This window comes from Macaca nemestrina, chromosome 6 (genome assembly GCF_043159975.1).
Source record: "Macaca nemestrina isolate mMacNem1 chromosome 6, mMacNem.hap1, whole genome shotgun sequence".
In the NCBI taxonomy this organism is placed as follows: domain Eukaryota; kingdom Metazoa; phylum Chordata; class Mammalia; order Primates; family Cercopithecidae; genus Macaca; species Macaca nemestrina.
The window spans coordinates 87,274,244-87,289,568 of NC_092130.1; the positions used below are offsets into that span (position 1 = coordinate 87,274,244).

The 15,325-nt window shown below is 36.2% G+C and overlaps 1 protein-coding gene across 21 annotated transcripts in view; it reads left to right on the forward strand.

The window, feature by feature from the left end:
- The window catches only part of ARB2A (ARB2 cotranscriptional regulator A), a 481,957-nt gene that overhangs the window by 31,472 nt on the left and 435,160 nt on the right, over positions 1 to 15,325 (forward strand). For 19 of the 21 annotated variants that reach the window (XM_071097857.1, XM_011758778.2, XM_011758790.3 and 16 more), the window contains one exon: positions 2,223 to 2,346. The exons of the other annotated variants lie outside the window; for them this stretch is intronic. In XM_071097857.1, the coding sequence (XP_070953958.1) occupies positions 2,241 to 2,346 (106 nt within the window). In that variant the 5' untranslated portion in view covers positions 2,223 to 2,240. The remainder of the gene's footprint in view (positions 1 to 2,222; positions 2,347 to 15,325) is intronic. 21 annotated transcript variants of the gene reach the window in all.

Sequence of the window (15,325 nt, forward strand, 5' to 3'; positions counted from 1 at the left end):
AACATGTCAACTGTGTCCCAATTCACATCAGTAAGAACCTTCCACCACTTTATTCTCTATAACCCAACCTCCATCAGATAATGCCAAATAAACTGTCGAGTGCACATATTAATATCTATCAAATGTGCCAAACAGCTTGCTGGCTGCAGTTTCAGTAGTGTTTATCTGTGGTCATGCAGGTTATAACTCTGAATTTTTATTAGGAAACACTAAATTGAGAATTTATAATGTTCTTGATTTAGCTTCACCAGCTGTGCCACAGCCAGGAAAAATAACTCAGGGGGGTAAAAATCTAACACTGTGTTAAGAGAGCAACAGACAAATCGCTTTTGCTTCATGCTTACCTGCTTTGCATCTGCTACTGTAAAGTTTAGGGTCACATGTAATTAGTGGTTTGTTTTTTTTTTTTTGAGACAGAGTCTCGCTTTGTCAACCAGACCGGAGTACAGTGGTGCGATCTCGACTCACTGCAACCTCTGCCTCCCTGGTTCAAGCGATTCTCCTGCCTCAGCCTCCTGAGTAGGTGGGACTACAGGTGTGTGCCACCACACCTGGCTACTTTTTATATTTTTAGTAGAGACGGGGTTTCACCATGTTAGCCAGTTTGGTCTCCATCTCCTGACCTCATGATCTGCCCTCCTCGGCCTCCCAAAGTGCTGGGATTATAGGCGTGAGCCACTGCACCCAGCCAATAGTCTTTTAACTTATATGTTATTACTCCAGTAAATTGCTTTGTGAGTTTTTAGGTTGTCTCATAAAATAATGATTATTAATTTTTATTTAATCTTTGGAATCTTGAAAGTGATTCATTGAAATAGGAATTTTGATAATAACCCTAGCACTGAAGACATTATTTATAATTTTATCTTTGTTAAACCAATCACGATGACATACTTATATATATTGTTCTGTTCAGGAATCAGACAATTTGGGGCCAATGAAAAATAATCTAATAGTTTATATTTGGAAGAAATACTGAGTTAGTGAAGGGAATCTCCTGTAGGTAGTTAACTTAGTTGTGGAATATTTAGCAAAGGGTGCTGTGTGGAATTCCTCATTAAGAACATTTCTCTTTAATTTCTGCTACAAGATGATGTGTAATGAAAAGTTGTTGGTGAAATTTGTGCATCATTATGTAGGACTTGGCTAATTCCTGAATGGAAATATACAGCCCTTGCAAATATTTATTTGTTTTAACATTATTGTGATTATCAGTCTAGGTCTGATGTATTTTCTTTGTGGCTGCTTGGCAGTTTGGTTTGTCAGCTACAAAGTAAGCCATAGGAAGGCAGTGACAATATTTGTTTTACTCACGGTAGTACCCCCAGAGTCTTGTCCATTGCCTACCTTATATACTAGGATATATTTCTTGAAGGGATATAGACACATTTTATTCATGTAGAATTTATAGAGTTTTGAGTTACCTATACACAGAAGAAAAATAATAGATACTTATGCTAAGTATTGTAGGAGATATACTTTTTTTCCTTTTAAACTTTACAGCTAATTAGCTTTCCTGTTCATGGGGACTCTGGAAAAAGCCATCTATTTTCAGTCGTAATGCTTTCCCTTTGACCAAAGTAGAGCAGAATTAGATTTTAATAAATCATAATTTTATAGTATGGTTGTTTACTGGAGTACCATTTATAGAGTATGGCTTCCAGACAATGATGACATCGTTTCATTTAAAAAGGACTAGTTTTTCCCTGAAAGTTGTATTTTTAATTACACTATAGGAAATTTGCAGATACTTTATATGTATTTGCCTCTTCCTATCTGCTTGTTCCAAAAGGAAGACATTCTACCTTGTAAATGGCCTATGCTTACAATTTATTTTAAAAGAAATTTTAAGTTTTTGGAACTACCCAAAGATATTTTTTAAAAACATTAGGTGATAGGTAACTAAAACTAAATGGTAAGTTTAGCTAAATTCAGCAAACATTAGGTAACTGTAATGTATAAAGTATTGTGTTTGGTGGACACCAGAGAAAGATGACAAAAACTTTATTTCTATTCCTGGGGCTTGTATACCATTAGCTGACTCAGATAAATTCATAAATAAGTATAACGCAAAGCAGACAATAAAAAGTACTATGGTATAGGCATCAACAAAGTGGGAAATTAGGATAGAGAGATTAATCCTGACTGGGAGGATCAAGGAAGTTCTCATGGAATAGATAGGTTTTGAGTAGAACTTAATTTATTGCTTTCATTCATTCTAGACTGTCTTCTGAAGATTGATGTCTATTTCCTTGAGCTCTTTAATTTTGTTGCCAATTTGGATAAACATGGCACAAATCCAGCAGGGAGGTCCAGATGAAAAAGAAAAGACTACCGCACTGAAAGGTACATACTTAATTTGCTTTTTCAGGAAATTTTCATTGTGCCTAATAAAGGTGTAGGAATATTTAGGTGACCTTCCATTCATTTGAAATCTAAAATAAGAATATAAGTACCAATTATTTATATCCCTCACAGCAACTATTACTGCATCTGAGATGTATATACTCAGTAAATAAATCACAGGATCATGTAATTTTGCATCTATAAGAATCTTAATGCTTTTCTTATTCAATGTTATACATTTAATAACAAAACTAATAAGTGTTTTGAATCAAGGCTGGTGCCTTTACCTTATGTTTTCTGCTTGGAATATCATACTGGATGAGGGTAATGATCCGTCTGTTTCTGTATTCTGCCTTTATGGCATTGCATTACTGATATTTTATGAGAGGTTTATCCATATTAATGTTTTAGAAGGAATCTGCGTTAGACATTGTTAGGGAATTTTGAATCCTAGAATTAAAAAAATAAATCTGCTATCTAAATTAATTCGACTTCTAAAAGAAGTATCTGTTATTGAATTGTGAGATAGCTATGGGCACTGAGAACTTTAGGGTCAGGAAGCTGAGGAGAAAGTAGCAAATGAGGCTGAAAAGTAATTTTTAGTAAAATAGGTAAAGAATCAGGAACAAGAGAGAGCTCCTGAACAGCAAATGGAAAAATTAAATGGGAGTAATTAATTATAGTCATATCTGGTGATGGGTAAGATTAGATGAGAACTGAGAATTTACTTCTGCATTTGACGATGTGGTGATCATTGGTGACTTTCACAAAGAGCTGTTTCAATAACTAGAAATGAAAGCCTGGTTGGAGAACTTTCAGCAGAGAATGGAAAGAGAGGAATTGGAGACAGTTGTAAACAACCCTACAGAAGATTTTACTACATGCTTGTATGTTGTTGGGAAGGATCCAGAACACTCAGAATAATGGACAATTTAGGAATGAGGGCAAGGAATGTATGTCACAGTTTCCATCTAAATAGACATGCTGGGTTTCAACCTAGACAGATTTTGTGCATGTTCAGCCTTAATGTGAAAATTTGATCTCCCAAGTTGTAGTTCTAATTTATATTCTTGCAAGCAGTATGTGAGTTCAGATTGATTTTCTGGATTTTAGAGGTCTTATAGTGATGTTAAAAGAGTAGATCGGTTCTAGAGATAGAACTATCTGGATTCAAATTCAAGGTTTTCCTTCTTACCATGGGCAAATTGCTTAACTTCTCTGAATCTCTTCATCTGTACTGTGGGAATAATAATGCTGGGTACAGATAGGGGTGTAAGGGTTAATGGAGGAGTAAACTGGAAATATTAGAAAATAAAATGGCAAATGCATAGTATATTTCAGAACAACTTAGCAAACTGATTTGTTCTAAACTTTATCCCTTTAACAGGAAGACAGTTTTATTCTTGAGTTTATTCAAAACTGGGCTATGATATGTAAAACAGTGAACTAATAATGATCACTCTGCTGTTCATTAGAGAATTTCAGGTTTACATGGCAAGATGCACTCTTGGAGGTGATTGAACTTTCTGCTAATTGAAAAGTGCTTCAGATAAGGCATAGATGGTGGAAAAATCTCATAAAATTATATTAGTGGTGAGAAAAATGTCAGGTAAAACTCAAGATGAGCAGGGTTAAAGCAGTGCATGCTGGAAGTAAGTAGTTTGAATTAGTTTGCTGTAATGTGATAATGAAGATGGTAAGGAAGATGGTGATGACTGTTATAATTAAAGGAAGGCATATTATGCACAAGAAAGTTATGTCATCTCTTTTGGAGATGGCAATGAAGATATGCTTGTAAAGAATTCTTGCATTTCTTAAAAATATTACTTTTTCCCTTTGCCAGTTTTACAGGGTTTTAGTTTATCTACTGCCTCTTATTGATTTGTTGACCCATTTTACCTGGATTTCTGAAAATATGTTCTGTATCTAGTTCTCTTAGTTCATATGTGTTAGTTTTTATTTACCATCATCCTCTAACCTCAGGCCCCTTCAAAAATGCCTACATTTTGCCATAGTGCCTTTATTAAAAATTATTCTGGACACTAATGTTGAGTTATTATGATCATTATTTGTGATAGCCTAATGGTAACATCTTATATGGCTAATAGTACATCAAAACCAAGACATTCTTATTGGTACAGTACTGGTAACTAAAACACGGTCATTATCCAATTTTCATTAGGTTTCACATGCAGTAATTTGTGTGTGTGTGTGTGTATGTGTGTGTTTGGAGTTCTGTGCAGTTTGATCCTCTGTATTGTCTTGTGCAACAATGACCACAAACAAAGATACAGAAGTGTTCTACCACTAGCAAGTCCGTTCTGCTACCCATTTGTAGGAATGTCCCCAACTGCCAGCTTCATCTCTGTCTCCTGGCAATCACTAATCTGTTCTCCATCCCTTTTGTCATTTTGTAGATGTTATAGAAATGGAATCATAATGTATGTAACTTTTTGAGATTGGCTTTCTTCAATAAGCATAATGCCTTTGAGATCCATCCAAGTTTTTGTAAATATCAGTAGTTCATTCGTGTTTATTGCCGATGAGTAATATTCTGTTGTCTAGATATGCCATTTTGTTTAACCATTAACCCATTGTAGGGCATTTGGATTGATTCCAGTTTTTGATTATTAGAAATAAATTTACTGTGTATATTCATGTATAAGTTTTTATATGAATGTAAGTTTTCATATCTCTAGGTTAAATGCCCAAAAATGTGATTGCTGGGTCATATGGTAAATGCATTTCTAACTTTATAAGATAATACCAAACTATTTTCCAGAGTGGCTGTACCATTTTATATTCCCACCAGTCATGTATGAAAGACCCACTTTCTCTACATCCTCCTCAGCATTTGGTATTATTACTATGTTTTAGTTTTAGCCATTTTATTAGGTACATAGTGACATCTCACTAGTGATGTTGACCATACATCTTTTCATGTGCTTATTTGCCATCTGTACCTTGCTACCTGTTCATATTTTTTGTCCATTTTCTAAATGGATTTTTTAAAACTATTGAGCTTTGATCTTTATATTTTCTAGATACAAGTCTCTATTGAATATATTCTTTGTGAATATTTTCTCTCAGTCTGTAGCTTGTCTTTCACCCTCTTAACAGATCTTTCGTAGGGCAAACATTTTTAATTCTGATGAAGTCCTGTTCATAAATTTTTTTCTTTTATAAACTGTACATTTAGTGTCATGTCAAAGAACTCTTTCCCTAGCCAGCCGTAGTTTATGAAGATTTTCTCCTATGCATTCTTCTAAAAGTTTTGTTTTATATTTCACATTTAAATTAATGATCTATTTTCAGTTAATTTTTAAACATATGTTAGTAGGTTTCGTTTCATTGCTGAATTTTATTCTGTTGAATAAACTACGTTTTACTTATCCATTTGCCACATTTTAGATATTTGTGTTGTTTCCAGGGTTGGGTGATTATGAATACAGTCTTTGAAAACATTCATCAACAGGTTTTTATGTGGATATTTATTTTCATTTGTCCTGGGTTGATATCTAGGAGTAGGACTGCTGGGTAATATGGTATGTCTACGGTAACTTCATAAGAACTAGAAACCACTTTTCAAGGTAACTGTATTATTTTTCACTACCACCAATAACGTATGAGGGTTCTCTTAGTTTGTCATCTTTATCAGCAATTAATATTGACAGGTGTGTTGACTTTTCTTCTCATTGTCACAGATTTTTGTTTCTATGTGGTTTTAATTTGCATTTTCCTAATGGTGAATTATATACCATATATACATCTTTCTTGGTAAAGTCTAGAATTTTGCCCTTTTTTTTGTTTGTGTTCTTTTTGTTAAGTTTTAAAAGTTGTTCGTATGTTCTGGATACAACTTCTTTTTAAGATATGTGATTAGTAAACATTACCAGTCTTTGGATTGTATTTTCATTCTCTTTGTTTTATTGATATGTATTTGTACATACTTACGGGGTACATGTGATGTTTTGTTATATGCATAGAATGTGTAATGATCAAGTTAGGATATTTCTATTATCCATTTATGATTTCTATGTGTTTATGATTTCTATGTGTTGGGAACATTTTAAGTCCTCTCTTTTAGCTATCTCTTGAAATACATAATACTTTTGTTCATTTTAATCACCCTATATGCTATTGAACCTTAGAACTTATACCTTTTATCTAACTGTATGTTTCTACCCATTAAACAAACTCTCTTCATTGTTTCCTCCTGTGCACCATCACCCACATACTTCTCTGATAACTATCATTCTGCTTCCTACTTCCATGAGATCAACTTTTTTAGCTCTCACATATGAGTGAGAACATGCACTGTGTGTCTTTCTGTACCTGACTTATTTCACTTAACACAATAACTTCCAGTTCCATCTACCTTGCTGAATAAATGACATGAATAAAATGACATGATTTTATTCTTATGGATGTATAGTATTCCTTTTTGTATATATACCACATTTTTTATGGTCAAATAGTATTCCATTGTGTATATTATATCACATTTTCTTTATCCATTCATCTATTGATGGACACTTAGGTTGATTCCATATCTTTGCTATTGTGAATAATGCTGCAATAAACATGCAATGCAATTATCCTTTAGATATTCTGATTCCTTTTCTGAATGCATACCCAGTAGTGCAAATGCTGGCTTGTATGGTAGTTCCATTTGTAGTATTTTGAGAAATGCCCAAACTGTTTTCCAAGGAGGTTGTACAAATTTACATTCTTAACAACAGTGTATAAGAATTCCCTTTTCTCGACAGCCTCATCAGTTTCTGTTATTTTTTATCTTTTTAGTAATAGCCATTCTAACTGGGGTGAGAGGATATCTAATTGTGGTTTTAATTTGCATTTCTCTGATGATTAGTGAAATTGAGCATTTTTTAACATACCAATTGACCATTTGTATGCCTTCTTTTTAGAAATGTTTATTTGTGTCCTTTGCCCACTTTTTAATGGGATTATTTTTTGTTTTTTATTGCTGAATTGTTTGATTTCCTTGTGTATTCTGGATTATTAATACTTTATTGGATGAATAGTTTGTAAATATTTTCTCCCATTCAGTAGTTTGTCTCTTCATTCTGTTAATTGTTTTCTTTGCAGTGCAGGAGCTGTTTAGTTTAACGTAGTCCCATTTGTCTGTTTTTTGTTTCTGTTTTCTCAAAAGGCTTTAGCCATAAAAATCTTTGCCTAGACCAGTGTGCTGAAGTGTTTCCCCTGTGTTTCTTTCTAGTAGCTTCGTAATTTCAGGTCTTACATTTTAAGTCTTTAATCCATCTTGAGTTGATTTTTATAGATGAGTGATGGGGCTCCAGTTTCATTCTTCTACGTATAGATATTTAGTTTTTCCAGAATCATTTACTGGAAGAGGCTGTTCTTTTCCCAATATATAGTCTTGGTGCCTTTGTTGAAAATCAGTTGACTGTAAATATATGGATTTATTTCTGGGTTCTCTATTCTGCTATTCTGTTCTATTAGTCTACATGTCTTCTTTCTCTCTCTCTCTCTCTCTCTCTCTCTCTCTCTCTCTCTCTCTCCATCCATCTATCCATCCACCTATCTTCTTTCTTTCTATCTATCTATCTATCTATCTATCTATCTATCTATCTATCTATCTATCTATCTTCCTTCCTTTTAAGAAGGAGTTTCACTATTGTTGCCCAGGCTAGAGTGCAATGGCGCGATCTTGGCTCACTGCAACCTCTGCCTCCTGGGTTCAAGCAATTCTCTAGTCTCAGCCTCCTGAGTAGCTGGGATTACAGGTGCCCACCACCACACCTGGCTAATTTTATGCTTTTGTGCCTTTACGTGATGCTAGATATCTTCCCTTTGCATCCAGGTTTAAGATTCCCTTAAGCAGTTCTCTTAGATATGGTCTAGTGGTGATGAATTCTCTGTTTTTGCTTGTTTGGGAAAGACTTCATTTCTTCTTCACTTGTGAAGGAAAACTTTTCTGGACGTAGTGTCCTTGGCTGGCGGTTTTCTCTCTTTAGGCATTGAATATATTATCCCATTTTGTCTTGGCCTGTAAGGTTCTGTTGAGCAATGTGCTATTAGTCTGATAGAATTTCCCTTCTAAGTGACTAGCTATTGTCCTTGTGCTGTTTTTAGAATTCTTTCTTTGGCTTCTGACAGTTTGACTATAATATGTGATGGACAAGATCTTTTTACATTGTATTTGATTGGGGATTTATGTGCTTCTTGTATCTGGATGCCTAAATCTCTTTCTAGACGTTGAAAGTTTTTTAGCTATGTATTAAATAGGGTTTCTAATCCTTTTGTTTTCTCTTTGCCTGCTGGGACACCACAAATTCAAGTATTTTATAGCTTTACGGTATTCCATATGTCACATAACCCTTGCTCATTGTTTTTTCCTTATTTTTTGTCTGATTGAGCTATTTCAGAAGACCCGTCTTTGTGTTCTGAAATGCATTGTTCTGCTTGATCTGGCCTGTTATTGAAGCTTTTCGATATGTTTAGTCTTTCATTCAGTGAAATCTTTAGTTCCAGGATTTCTGGTTGGTTCTTTTTTTATATCTGTCTATCTTTTTGGTAAATTTCTCATTCATATCCTGAGTTGTTTCTCTGATTTCTTTTTATTACTTTTTTGTATTCCCTTGTATCTTACTGAGCATCTTTAAAATAAATATTTTAAATTCTTTTTCTGGGATTTCATAAATTTCTCTTGATTGGAATCTGTTGCCGGAGAGTTATTGTGCTCCTTTTGAAGCACAATATATTTACATTGATATCTTATATATTTACATTAATATCTGGGTATCTGGTGTGACAATCAGTTCTTCCAATTTTTTGAATTTGCTATCGTAATGGATTTTTTTTCTTAAAATGTATCTATGGTGTTGGTTGAGTAGGGTACTTTGACTTTGATTCTGTGTGTGTGCAATCATGTAATTTCTGTATGATTTCTTCAGCTGTAAACCACATTAGTGGTGTCAGTGGCTCAGAGTGCAGTTGTTAGCGGAAGCTGTGGTGAGGTTTGCTGGGGACAAGGATACCAGGTATGCTATTCCTTGGGCTCTAGTGTTGGCAGCGCAGCCACAGCCTACCTGTCCTTGGGTTCCAGGGAGGCATGCGCTGGCACTGGTGTTGGGTAGTCTATTGGGGTTGATTGTTGGATCTCTAGGTGGTTTATTTGTGTGCCTATAGTGGCACCAGTGGGTCAGGCCAGTGGATGGGTTCTTAGGTCTCTGAACAGTGGGTATGGTATGGGCTATGGTAGTAGCAGTGGTAGGGCTAACCTCTGAGTTCTGAGCAGTTCAGGATTTTATTGGTGGTAGCTACGACAGGCTAGGCAGAGCAGTGCCCAGGCCTGCAGGTGGCATGTGTGAGGTTTTTGACTGTGTTGGTAGCAGCAATTGGATGGACCCATTCTGAGGTCCCTAGGAGGAGTGCTTAGGTGACAGTGGTGGTGGACTGGTGCTTGGCAATCCCAGGCCCCTGGATGGCATGCTCAGGCTCTTGCTAGGGGGTGTGCCAAGCCAGGTGAACATGCCTTCTTCCCCCCACCTGTGGTACGTGTAGACCTTGGCTCTGGTAGGCAGGGATGGGGTTACTTCTAGGTCCCTCTGTGGAATGCTTAAGTAGGGGCGGCAGTGACTGCACCACCGCCCTATACTAGGGAGGGTGAAGTTGCTTTCAGTGGCTCTAGCCGTAGATATATGGTTGGGATTGCATGCTTCGCTTGTGCTTTGGCCCCAGTGGCAGCAGCCTGCTGTGGGTCCCATGGGTAGGGGAGTGTATCCTTAGGACATGTGAAAATGTGCCATGGTTTTGCTGCTTGGGGCAATGGGGTTGCTGCTAATGGCTTGCATTTTTGCCCAGGTGGCATTAGCCAGTTGCAGCGGTCTCTGTAGGCAGGTGACGTCAGTGGGGGTCCAGTGATGTGGAGATGTGGGGGCTGTTGGCCCCTGGGGACAGAATGCAGCTCTATAGGGGCTGGGCTCTCAAAATGGCACCTTACTGTAGCTGCTTGGGACTCAGGAGTTGTGTGTGGCTCAGCATGAACTCCTCTAGAGCCATGGCATTGCACAGTCTTCAGGCAACTTCCTACTTTATTCTCAGGGTCCATGGGGTTGGAGGGGCTCTTGCATGGCTAGGATTGCAGGAGTCTGTGGTGGGAGTTTGAACTGCTGGGGGTCTTTCACTTACCCTTTTCCTACATTGGGGAGACTCTCCAGGCTCCCAGCTGATCTCAGCTAAGCAGGTTGCCTCCTTTCCCTTTTTATCCTTTCTTTTTGGGTGTTTCTTGTCACTTTTCTATTAAATTAGAGTGTTCTCTCTTCGATGTCCTGTTTGAAATGTGATTATTTACTTGCATTGTGGCTCTTCTTCGTAGATGAGGTGAGTACCATATGCCTCTAGGCAGCCTTCTTGAAGCACCTCCCCTTCATTGAGAGTTAAATTTTATGTAAGATGTGAGATATAGGTTGAGGTTCATTTTTATCATTTTGATTTCTTCTTATACCAGCACCCTTTGTGAAGAAGACTGTCTTTTCATCTTTGAATTGCTTTTTCATGCCTGTCAACCATGAATTGGGCACACTTGGGCAGTTGTTTTTGAGTTCTTTGTTTTCTGGATCTATGTGTTTACCAATACCACACTCTTAATTACAGTAGCTATATAGTAAGTTAACACTGAACAAAGTGATTCCTCCTTCTTTATTCTTTTAGAAATTTGTTTAGCTATTCTAGGTCATTTGCCTTTATATACACATTTTAGAATATACTTGTCTATATCTGCAAAAAACTTTACTTCGATTTTGATAGGAATTGTATTTAAACTTTTAGGTAAATTTGGGAGAATCGATATCTACGATATTGAGTTTTCTAATCCATTCACCTGATATGTCTATTTAAATCTTCCTTGATTTCTTTCATTAATACTTTGTAATTTTCAGCATGTAAATCCTATGCCTGTTATTTGCTTTATATGTAAGTATTTTAATTTTTTGGAGTGATTATAAATGGTGTTATGTTTATAATTTCAATTTACACATGTTTATTGATGGTTTATGAAAATATAATTAAGTTTTGTGTGTTGATATTATATACTGTGATCTTCCTGAACTTGCTTGTTTGTTCTAGGAGATTCTTTTGTGGGTTCCTCAGGATTTTCTACATAGACAATCATGTCATTTGCAAATTGGATAATGTTTCTAACCAGTCTATGTGCCTTTTATTTTTCTTTGTGACCTGTGTTGACTAGGACTTTCAGTACTATGTTGAACAAGAATAGTGAGGATGGATATTCTTTCTTGTTTTCAACGTTGGGGGAAAAAGATTGTCTTTCACTATTAAACATTATGTTAATTGTAAGTTTTTTGGTAAACGCTGTTTATCATGTTGAAGAAGTTCCTTTTATTAGATGCTTCCTGGGAGGTTTTAATCGTGAGTGAATGTTGAATTTGTCAAATGCTTGTATTTTTTTGTATCAATTGATAGGGTCATGTATTTTTTTCTTCTGTAGCCTGTTGAAATAATGGATTACATGTTGATTTTTTGAATAGTGAACCATTCTGTCATAAGCCCTATTTGGTTCTGATGTAATTTGTTTTTATATATTGCTGGTTTTGAATTAATATTTTATTGACGATTTTTGTGTCCAGGTTCATTAGAGATATTGAACTGTAGTGTTCTTTTTTTGTACTGTCTTTGTCTAGAATTGTTATCAGGGTAACATTGATCTTCTAACATGATTTAGGAAATACTCACTTCTGTTTTATTTACTGGAAGATACTGTGTAGAATTGGTACTAATTTATTTTTAAATATTTCGAAGATTTCTCCAGTGAAACTTTCTCGACCTGAAAAATTTGGGGGGGAGATTTTAATTCAAGTTCACTTTCTTTAATAGTCATAAGACTATTCATATTGTTTATTTTATATAGGGTGAGTTTTATTAGTTTGTGGTTTTTGAGGTCTCAGACCATTTCATCTAATTTGTATGATTTATGTGTATAGAGTTGTCACTAATATTCTCTTCTTGTTCTTTTGTTTTTTTGGAGATGGAATCTTGCTCTGTGGCTCTGGCTGGAGTGCAGTGGCACGATCTCGGCTCACTGCAACCTCCGCCTCCCAGGTTCAAGCGATTCTCCTGCCTCTGCCTCCTAAGTAGCTGGGATTACAGGCACACACCACCACACCCTTCTAATTTTTGTATTTTTAGTAGAGATGGGGTCATGTTGGTCAGGCTGGTCTCGAACTCCTAACCTCATAATCTGCCCACCTTGGCCTTCCAGAATGCTGGGATTACAGGCGTGAGCCACTGTGCCTGACCCCTTCTTGTTTTTTTAGTGGCTGCAGGGTCTGTAGTGATATCCTCTGTTTAACTGTTTCCTATTAAAGAGATTAACAATGAGAAATAAATGCTTTTATTTAGTCATATAATTTTCTTTTGAAGTACACATTATTTCTTTATGTGGATACGTATTTCTGTTTAGTATCATTTGCCTCAACCCAAAGAACTTTTCTTACCATTTTCTTCTGCAGGCCTGCTGGCAATACATTATTTCAACTTTTCTGTGTCTGAAAAAAATCTTTATTTCTTCTATTTGGAAAGATGCTTTTGGTTGGCACAGAATTTGAGGTTGATGGACTTTTTTTTTTCTTTAATGGAAAAATGTTGCACCATTGTCTTCTTGTTTGCCTAGCTCCTGAAAAGTCTTCTGTCATTATTATCTTTGTTCCTTTTTTCTCTATCTGCTTCTAAGATTTCATCGTGTTTTTTTGAGACAGAGTCTCACTCTGTCACCCAGGCTGGAGTGCAGTGGCACGATCCCAGCTCACTGCAACCTTTGCCTCCCAGGTTCAAACAATTCTCCTACCTCAGCCTCCTAGTACCTGGGAGTATAGGTGCATGCCACCACACCCAGCTAATTTTTGTATTTTTGATAGAGACGGGATTTTGCCATGTTGGCCAGGCTGGTCTTGAACCCCTGACCTAAAGTGACCTACCCACCTTGGCCTCCCAAAGTGCTGGGATTACAGGCGTGAGCAGCTGTGCCTGGCCCTAAGATTTTATCTTTATCACCTATTTTCGGAAATTTAATTATGATATACCTTTGTATCATTTTCTCAGTGTTTATTCTGCTTGGATTTGTGGTCAAAGTTTTCATCATATTTGGAAAACATTTTATCCACTTTAAAAAAAAATTTTTTTTCTCAGTTCTCAGTGTTTGTTTGTGTTGCTATAAAGGAATGCTTGAGACTGAGTAATTTAAAAGAAAAGCGGTTCATTTGACTTACAGTTCTGCAGGCTGTACCTGAAGCATAGTGCTGACATATCCTTCTGGTGAGGGCCTGAGGAAACTTATAATCATGGCAGATCAAAGGGGTACCTGTATGTTACATAGTGAGAGGGAGGGAACAAGAGAGAGAGAAGGAAGAGGTGCCACGTTCTTTTAAGCAACCAGATCTCAGGGAACTCATAGAGTATTTCCATGAGATCTGCCCCCATGACCCAAACACCTCCCTCTAGGGCCACCCCCAACGTTGGAGGTCACATTTCAACATGAGATTTGGAGGGGACAAACATCTAAACTATGTCACTTCCCAGCATTGATTTCATCTTGGAACACACTTAAAATATATTAGACAACTTGACATTGTCACACTGGTCAGTGATACTTTCTTCATTTTTAAACTATTATTTTTCTCTGCTTCATTTTAGAGAATTCTACTGTTAGGTCTCAAAGTTCATTGATCTCATCTCCAGTAATTGTATTTGCTGTGAATTTTTAACAGTCTATTTTTAATTTTAGATAGAATTTATTTATATATAGAAGCTTAAAGTTCTTCCAGTTCTCAGTTTGGTATATTAATGATTAAAAATTTTTTTTGAACATACAGATCACATTGAAATAGATTTTTTTCTTGCTAATTCCTTTGTCTTTATCATTTCTTGGTTTATTGATTGATTTTCTGCATGTTTATAGATCATAATTTTTACCTTTTTACATGCCTTATCATCATTTTTCATAGATGCCAGACATTGTAAATTATACATTATTGGGTGCTGGATTGTGTTCTATTCCTTTAAAGAATAAGTTGTTGCTTAAATTTTGTTTTACTTTGTTTTTTGGTATTCTTTTAAAGAACGTAGGGCTTTGTTCTGACAGGTATTTATATTATTTGTATCTTTTTTTTTTCTTGGAGGCTTTTTTTAATCTTTGATATGACAGTTTTAGAGTCTCCTTTCTTTAGGGCTGATAGGCATACATATTTGCAGCTCTGTGTGTACTTCAGGAATTGTTCATCCTGCTGCTTTCCCTGTCCTTGGGTAATTTTTTTTATCCCGTGTGTATGGATAGTCAAAGACATGAGTGAATCCCTCTGAAATTCGGCCCAGCAGTCTCTCTTTCTAAACAGTTTCCCCTGCCCTCCTTCTCTGCTTCCAAATCCAGCCACCTTGGATTATTCAAATTCTGATCTCTGTCTCATCAGCTCAGCAGGATCTTCATTCTTTGTTTGGGTTCTTCCTTCCTGCTGTGCCTTAAACTGTCTCCACACAGTAAGCTAGGGCATCAAGGGGTTTATGTCGTTTGTTTCTTTTTCTCTCAGTTCTGGCTGCCTGTTGTCCAACTGTTCTTTTACATGTGTCTTCTTGCTTTCCAGTTGTTTAAGGAAAGTGAAAATAATTCTGTTCCTGTTAATTCTATTTTGGCCAGAAGTAGAATTCCAATAGTGTTTTAAATACTCATTTATTTAATACAGTTTTTAAAAATAAAGATGCCAAATGGTACTTTCTTTATTGTGGTGAAATAGACATAATATAAAACTTACCATTTTAACTGTTGTTAAATATGTGGTTCAGTAGCATAAAGTACATTTACATTGTTATGCAGTCATCACCACCGTCCATCTCCTGAACTCTGCACCTTGCAAAACTGAAACCCTATACCCATTAAACAATAACTCCCTATTCCCCTCTCTGCCCAGCCCTTAGCAACCACCAT